General features: G+C 38.2%; 1 protein-coding gene across 1 annotated transcript; it reads right to left on the bottom strand.

Annotated features, from left to right (window-relative positions):
- Nucleotides 1-5,472: 5,472 nt before the first annotated feature.
- On the bottom strand, nucleotides 5,473-6,411 carry LOC145524861 (putative olfactory receptor 10D4). The gene has a single exon (XM_081537917.1). The coding sequence runs from the start codon at nucleotides 6,406-6,408 to the stop codon at nucleotides 5,473-5,475; it is 936 nt and encodes a 311-aa protein (XP_081394043.1). The 5' UTR covers nucleotides 6,409-6,411.
- Between the last annotated feature and the right edge of the window lie 2,658 nt (nucleotides 6,412-9,069).

Genomic DNA, 9,069 nt, shown 5'->3' with positions numbered 1-9,069 from the left:
TCAGAGGTCTGCGTTTACTGTGTCATCTGTCTTGTAATCATATCGTGTACTTGTGTAGTACTGAGATTGATGACATATTTTTGCCCCAGGCTGAGGTTGTTGATGACACATATATACACAGGGATGGTCTAGTCTTATGTTCTAATGCCCACCAGTCTGGGTCTGAAGGGCATCAATAACATTTTCACAGGTAAACTTATCCATTCCCATAATATCATAAACAATCCTGTGTCCAATGGTGAAATTTAGGTCCAAGAACTTTGTGCTTTCTGTCTTGAAAAATGTTGCTGTTGTCTCTGTAATATATCTATCCTGATAGTCCACTCTTCTTCTATATCCTTACAATAAATACATCCTGTTATTTGGAGGACTGGTGTCTTTGTCTGTTGATTCATATCTAGTGTTTGCAGCTAGCTGAGATCAAGCAACTAGCTGAGCAGAAATAATTTGTATTCTTAAATTTGTTTTTAATTGAAGAATAATTGCCTTACAATGTTGTGTTGGTTTCTGCCATATAACAAGGTGAATCAGCCATAAGTATACATATGTCCCCTCCATCTTCTACCTCCCTCCCACTCCCACCGTATCCCACCCTTCTAGGTTGTCACATGGCACTGAGCTGAGCTCCCTGTGTTACACAGAAAGAAGTTTTTTTTTTTTTGCTGTTGGGTAATTCAGCAAAGATTTCATGGCAAGAATGAAATGCCTTTTTTTCTGTCCCATTATCATCTCCCGATTGCATTTTTTCCTCTACCCATACTCCCATTTTCCCAACTAGAAGGGTTGGTCCACAGTTCTGAGGCATCTCTATAGAGACACAGAATTAGTATTTCAGAGTTGGAAGGGAACTTAGACGTGATCTAGTTCAGTTTTGCTATCTTTTGCATTTCCTCTACTAAAAAGCGGTTCTCCTTCCTACAAGATAAGGTCTCACCCCCATGTGATTCCAGCTAACATCCTTTGTCACATTCTCAACAAGATAGGATCATATATTTTATTCAGTTTTTTAGCATGACATTTTAATATAAATGTCATTTTATATACATTTAAATATAAATTTTATATTAAAAATAGAAAGGAAAGCTCTCCCTTACAGTAGGAAGCCAGCTGGTAATTATAGTAGGAATAATTAAATTAGAAAAACATTATTTGGCAACTACCGTAATAATCAATTCTGACAGGAATCATTCAACTACCATAATAATCAATTCTGACAGGAATCATCCATGATAGTTTACAATTATCAGTTTAAACTTTGAGGAGTAACAGGATATTTATATAATCACAAAGTACCCCTCTTCCGCACAAAGATCACAATTAATTCTGAAAGTAAAATTATAACTTTATTCTTGAGTAATCTGGCAGAACATCACCTTATTCAAATGATTGGCATTGACCTCACTACTAAAGGGACAAATGTATAGCAAACACCTCCTGATATGATATACTAAGAAGAACAAAACATCATTTCTGAGTTTGTCCTGTCCAAAATGCATAACCTGAAGCTAATGAGAAGGAAACATCAGACAAACTCAAATTAATGGATGTTTCACAAAATACTCAGACTAAAATCTTCAAAAACTTTACTGTCCTAGAATACAAGGCATGACTTAGAAAACATAGTAGATGAACATAAACCGAACAGAAATGACTTTATGCAGTGCATGATCCTGGACATTTTTTTCTTGCTATAAATGATACTATTGGAATAATTACTAAAACCTAAAGTAAGGCTTCAGGATTAGGTAATAGTATTGTATCAATGTTAATGTCTTAGTTTTGATAACTATATTGTAGTTATATAAGGAGGTTCCTTATTTTCAGAAAAATGCACTCTAAGTAAGGAATGTAATGAAAAGGGTAATTATGTCTGCAACTCATCATGGCAACAGCTTATTCTGATTTAGAAAAAAAAAAAAGCGTGTGTGTTTGTGTGTGTGTGTATGGGGAGAGAGAGAAGGAGAATTGTAATAAATATAATGATAACATTTTTGAAATCTGAATAAAGGGTATACATGGATTTTTTTGTACTACTTTCGTAACTCTTTTGGTAGTTTCAAATAATCTCTAAATTTTAAAAGTCTGTTTGATGAAGTTTTAGGACTGTATCATGAGAATGTAAGAACTAGACATTATTTCTTTTTTATGTTTAAAAGCTTTTATCTGTTTTGTGTCAGAAGCAGTAAAATTTCTGAATCAGAGGTGACCCCTTCAATAAAATACTGAATTATTTTTCTATTTAGTGTTTTTATAGCTATGATGACTTGTCTGGAAATTAATGAAAGTTATGTAGCATCAAGATCATCCATAAATTCCTCAGTTGGCATTTATAAGTCTGTGCAACAGAAAAACACTGATCTGCAAACCAGAAGACCAGGATTATATTTTTGGTTCTGCCATTAACTAAGGAAATTTCTGTATCCAGGCTCTTAGCCTGTGAACCTGGCCCTTCAATGGAAGGAGAAGAATTTGGAAGTGAGTAGAAAGATAGGAATAGTTAAAATTACATTTTTTAATACACATTAGAGGAAAACTGTTAGGATAAAATACAAAGAAATTTTCTAAACCATTGTAACTTTTCAAGCGTTTATTATTTTTTAGTATCATCATGTGTTTCTTTGTAGTGACAAATAGTAAAATCCTTAAAACAAAAAAGTGTGTGTGTGTTTAAAGAACAGAAGAGTGGAGACTGTAAAACATAAACCTATTTCAGCATCTGCCCATCAAAGTGGGAGATCAGGAAAGAAAATATGGATATTTATGTTTAGGGAAATGGAAAGCAGTTAGTATAAATCCTTGGAGTCCAGAGGAAGAATGAGATTAATGGGAAGGGTAAGAATGCAGCTGACAGCATCAAGACAAGGCTTAAAGAACAGAAGTGACTACTGTAGATGCCCATTATCCTGGGGTATATGTTCCAAGACCCTGAGTGGGTGCCTGGAACTGCAAACAGCATCAAACCTGAATCTGGTGGCTCAGACGGTAAAGAATCTGCCTCCAATGCAGAAGACCCCAGGTCATTCCCTGGGTTGGGGGGATCCCCTGGAGAAGGAAATGGCAACCCACTCCAATATTCTTGCCTGGGAAATCCTGTGGACAGGACAGTTTCCCTGGCGGGCTACAGTTCATGGGGTCACAAATTGTTGAACACGAATGAGTGACTAATACTTTATATATGTTTTTTCTTATACATAAAAACCTATGATAAAGTTTAACTTATAAACTGGGCACAGTAAGAGATCAACAATAACTAATAATAAAACAGAACAATAATAACAATATGCTATAACAAATGTTATATTAATGTGGTCTCCCTTTCTCTCTTAAAATATTTTACTACACGATTTAATGCCTTTTCCATCCTAATTAAACACTTACCACACACTATGGTCATAGTTTTTGTAATTTGAGGTGTGGCAACAAAACTGGTACAAATTTCTTTTTCTTTCTTCACAATTTCATGGGTATATGATTCATTATTATCATAGCAACCTCAATACAAAACTGATTTTTTTTCTTTCTTAAGTCGAGAACTTTAACTTTATCACTTAAAGGAAGCACTTTATGGCTTCACTATGGCTTATCTGAACTGGCAACATCACTTTTCTTGAGCTTTGGGCCCTTAATGAGTAAAAGAAAGGTTTCTTGAACATAAACACTGTATTCCTGGGACAGTGATTCATGAACGTGGCCAGACAGGGCTCGAGATTTCATCACACTACTCAGAAAGGCTGGCTGTTTAAAACTTAGGAACGATCTGTTTCTGGAATTTTTCATTTAAGAGTTTCAGACCAAGGTTGACCTGTGGGTGACTGAAACCAGAGAACTGAAACCACTGAAAATGAACTGCAGATCAGGGTGGAACTACTGTGGTTCTCTCTCTGTTAAGAGAACATTGAAAAAACAACCTTGCTATAATGGAAGATACTGAGTTTTTGATGTTTATATTAAAGCAATGAGTGAAAATCCAACCATTATTTACATTTTATCCTTTAACACTTGATATGTTTAATATTTCAATTCAGTTGTTGTTAACCTGGAAACAACTTCCATGTAATTAAGGTTACTTGGTTAATGTCCTCTGGATTTCTAGCCAGAAATGTCTAGTGACTCCAGAATTACTTGTCAGGTGCAATTACTGTATCTCCCATTAGAGCTTCTTTTACAACAAATTCAGAGCACTGGCATCTCCTGCCATGGGAGCCCATTTAATATTTTCTAACAGCTCACTCCACATTCATTGCGATGCTTACAGTTTCTACCTGGAGAACTTATTCTCAATCATTTGCATTGACAGACAGGAATTGAAGGCCAGAGAAGGAAGAAAATAATAAATCCATAATGAAAAATACTACTTAACTACTGAAATACAGCTTTATTAGTATCATTATTGTTACTTGGTTTAGTGCATTATTTATTCTCTGGTTCTTCCCAAAAGGACTTAAGGTGGCTTACAAGAAAAGTCATAAACATCTGGTAGGTAAAACATAAAAGGAAACAAAATAAAATCAGCAAAAGAAGAATGAGACTATGTTATAAAATTTAACATAGTTTCTATAATAAATTTACCTATTTTTTCTCTTAGCATTAGGGAACCTAGAGATCAGCAGAATCAAAATAAATTATGTAGACCTTATTATTTTCAATGGAAAGGCAAGTTTATTGTTACCTGAATTTAAAGGAAAATTCTAACCAGCTTGCTTTTTATGACAGACAAATCAATCAATGTTGTTGTTTTAGAAAAACATGTAGTACCACATTTAAACTTGACTGTTTTTGTCTTTTTGTTTCCTTTTTTCTTTTTCTTTTTTTGTTTCCTTTTTTCTTTACAAAACTAAAGCTAATTTTTGTAGGGGCTAATGAGACATGATTCAACTTCACAGCCTTCTAGTCATCTAATAATACAAGAATATCTGCATCCCAAAGGAATGTGTACACAAGGAAAATATTAAAATCAAACCAGACCACACATGAGATAGATCTTACCTTAAATATTACTCAAGTTAGAATTTTGGTGTTGAGTGGAAGTGAATTGGAGGTTATACTCTACAGAAAGGATATTGAGTTCTGATACTCTGTATTAAGCTGGGTTTGCTTGAATTTTTTTCCATTGTCCCTTCCCTTTAGAGCTATACGGAAATATGTTCAACTGAGATTATGAGAAAGAAAATATGTTCTCTCAACTCTTTCAAAGATTTAATGAGGGAGGAAATGTTTGGGGAAGGATGGCAGTTCTGGCAGTGAATCCAGGCAGCCCAAGAATAAGATCGACGTCAGTAGTTACTCTAGTAATTATATTTCATTACAAACACAGGAAAATATGAAAGCAGACATGGCTTTTAAAACTTCGTGACGTTAAGTGGTAGATCCATTCAGAGTACATTTGATTTCAACATGCCTTGGAAGCTGCAGAAGAGAGTTAGTCCTGAGAAATGGAGACTCAAACTTTGTCCAGCAAAGCTTGAGCTTTTCTCAGTTTTTCTTCAGAGCGAAGCCTCTCCTGGGAAATGCGTTCCTCAGAGCTGATTTAACACGCTGATTTCTCAGGCTGTAGATCAATGGGTTCAGCATGGGGGTTACATGATTATTCAATATCTGGATTATAGCACCAAGCAAGGCACTGGGATTGGGCTGTAGATAGATGATGATGACTGGCCCATAAGCACAGAGAATTGCAGTCATGTGTGCACTGCAGGTGGAGAATGCTCGCTGCCTGCCCTCTGCTGAGCGAATTTTTGATATGGCAATCCCAATGCGGGTGTAGGAAACAAGAATGAGAAAAAAGCAAATGAGAGACAAAAGACCAACATTTGTAAAACCTACCCTCTGGGCTAGAGATGTATCCCCACAGGCTAGAGGTAAGACGGCAGGTATGTCACAGAAGTAATAGCTCACCTTGTTAGAGCCACAGTAGGACAGCTGGAAGGTGAGGGATGTTAGGATAATGGCATGGATACAGCCGCCCATCCAGGTCCCTGTGGCCAAGATGGCGCAGACTCTGTGATTCATTACGACCACGTATCTCAGAGGAAAGCATATGGCAACAAAGCGGTCATAGGCCATCACCGTGTATTGGAAACACTCAGTACATCCCAGGAAGTGGTAGAAGAAGAGCTGGGTAGCACAACCCTGAAAAGAGATACCTTGACTCAGTCCTGAAAGATATGACAGCATCTTGGGAGCAGTTGTTGATGAGAAACCCAGGTCAAACACAGAAAGGTTCACCGAGAAAAAGTACATGGGGGTATGAAGCCGAGTAGAAGAGATGATAGCTGTAAGGATGAGCACATTTCCCAAGACAGTGCACAAATATAATGATGAGAACAGGAAAAAAAGCATAGTCTCTAGGCCCTCTGTCTCAGGGATTCCCAGCAGGATGTATTCAGTCACCACTGTGTGATTTCTCATGTTTATGGAAGGATCGATCTCGGGTGTCTGTGAAAAGAAATCTGTGGTTAAGGTGAATATGCATGTGAATTGGCTGTGTTTAAGACAATGAAATGGAAAAGGAGCAAATAATCTCAATGTAAACAGACTAGTGCTTCCCTTTAGAATTGCCTTGATTGGCCCGCTTCTCTCCATGCTGGATGTCTCTGCAGTGCAGGTTCTACTTGCAGTTTCCCCAAGAAATCCTTACATGACAACTCTCCTATCTCCCATGCTTCATATACACTGTTAAATTGTATTAATTTTGAATGCTGCTTTGTGATTCTAAAAGGACAAATTTAAAGATGCAAGAAAGTCCTATCCAAGTTTCCTATATTCACCTGAGACAATTAGATTAACAGTGGAAACAGTGGCTGACTTTATTTTTTGGGGCTCCAAAATCACTGCAGATGGTGATTGCAGCCATGAAATTAAAAGACGCTTACTCCTTGAAAGGAAAGTTATGACCAACCTAGACAGCATATTAAAAAGCAGAGACATTACTTTGTCAACAAAGGTCTGTCTAGTCAAGGCTATGGTTTTTCCAGTAGTCATGTATGGATGTGAGAGTTGGAATATAAAGAAAGCTGAGCACTGAAGAATTGAAGCATTTGAACTGTGGTGTTGGAGAAGACTCTTGAGAGTCCCTTGGACTACAAGGAGATCCAACAAGTCCATCCTAAAGGAGATCCGTCCTGGGTATTCATTGGAAGGACTGATGTTGAAGCTGAAACTCCAATACTTTGGCCACCTCATGTGAAGAGCTGACTCATTGGAAAAGACCCTGATGCTGGGAAAGATTGAGGGCAGGAGGAGAAGGGGACGACAGAGGATGAGATGGCTGGATGGCAACACCGACTCAATGGATATGAGTTTGGGTAAACTCTGGGAGTTGGTGATGGACAGGGAGGCCTGGTGTGCTGCGGTTCATGGGGTCACAAAGAGTTGGACATGACTGAACGACTGAACTGACTGAAATGTCCAGAATCATTTCTGATGATATAAGTCACACATGGGCTTCCCTGGTGGCTCAGATGGTAAAGAATCTGCCTGTAATGCAGGTTTGATCCCTGGGTCAGGATGATCCTCTGGAGAAGGGAATGGCTACCCATTCCTATATTCCTGCCTGGAGAATTTCATGGATAGAGGAGCTTGGTGTCTATAGACCATGGGGTCACAAAGAGTCAAACAGGACTGAACAACTAACAGTTTCACTTTTAGGGGCTTCCCAGGTGACACTAGTAAAGAACCCACCTGCCAATACAGGAAACAGAAGAGACCTGGATGTGATTCCCGGGTTGGGAAGATCCCCTGGAGGAGGACATGTGAGCCCACTCCAGTATTCTTTCCTGGAGAATCCTATGGACAGAGGAGCCTGATGGGCTATAGTCCATCAGGTCTCAAGAGTCGGACACGACTGAGGTGATTAGCTGCATGCATGCAAGCCACACATACAAAAGACAGACTGACTCTTTCCCACATTATCTCTCTGGGTATGAGGGTCAACAATGAGAAACCAGCCAAAAGAGGGGTCTCAGACAGCCCTTAATGAACAGAAAATTACATTAACAGGGTGCATATGCTCTGGATTTTAGCACACATCAGTAACCAATAGCCTTCATTTCAGTCTCCAAAACCTGTAATAGTCTAACCAGATCCAGGCTAAAAAGCATTATACTTTTATGGCAGTAGAAGGCACAGGGGTAGGTATAGTAGAGACTCCTTTCCAATTTCCATCTTTTGAACATTTCTCATATCTTTTTCCGGAGAAGGCAATGGCACCCCACTCCAGTACTCTTGTCTGGAAAATCCCATGGATGGAGGAGCCTGGTAGGCTGCAGTCCATGGGGTCGTGAAGAGTCGGACACGGCTGAGCGACTTCACTTTCACTTTTCACTTTCATGCATTGGAGAAGGCAATGGCAACCCACTCCAGTACTCTTGCCTGGAGAATTCAATGGACAGAAGAGTATCATGCAGACTACAGTCACGGGGTCACAAAGAGCTGGACTTGACTGAGCAGCTTTCACTTTCACTAGGGTGAGGAAGGCTAGGAAGGAAAAATAAATAGAAAATGGAAAAGGCATTGAATAACTGGAGGGAAAAAAAGGAAGTATAAAAAAGGAAGGGTGCTTGGAGGGTATAAATCAGAAATAAGAGATAATATGGGAACATTCTCATACATCAGAGATGCTGAAATGAAAAAAAAGCTGAAGTAAGAGGTTTTGGTGTGTTTATGTAAAAGGTCAAATATATATTTTAAGAATTTCAGCAAAATTGCTATATTGAGTATAGCTGTATGATGATTTGAGATGGAATCCTTATCCTAACCACAAGAAAACTAATTTATAGAAATTTACGCAACATCCCTAAGCCTTGTTTTACCTCTGTAATGTGATCTAGCATTTATTGTAGATAAACTAGGTAATACTTGTGAAGAAATTACTTTAGACACTGTCTGGTAGTGAGTTAGGACACAAATGATAACTCCAGGAAGACCCCGTGAAGCCTACTTTATGCTGGATTTCTCAGACTCTTCTCCGCCCACACCAGATTGAGGTATTCAACAATTTAACAGAGATTTGAGTGGATTCAAGAGTAGATGAAGTTATAAGAAAAAGGAGTGAACTAGCAAACTCAAAAA

Source organism: Giraffa tippelskirchi, chromosome 10 (genome assembly GCF_054371585.1).
Source record: "Giraffa tippelskirchi isolate mGirTip1 chromosome 10, T2T-mGirTip1v1.2.pri, whole genome shotgun sequence".
Lineage (NCBI taxonomy): Eukaryota > Metazoa > Chordata > Mammalia > Artiodactyla > Giraffidae > Giraffa > Giraffa tippelskirchi.
This window is presented reverse-complemented; position numbering and strand designations above follow the sequence as displayed.

Excerpts from the sequence above, each read along its gene's own strand:
- LOC145524861 (XM_081537917.1), bottom strand. The coding sequence starts at position 6,408 with ATGAGAAATCACACAGTGGTGACTGAATACATCCTGCTGGGAATCCCT.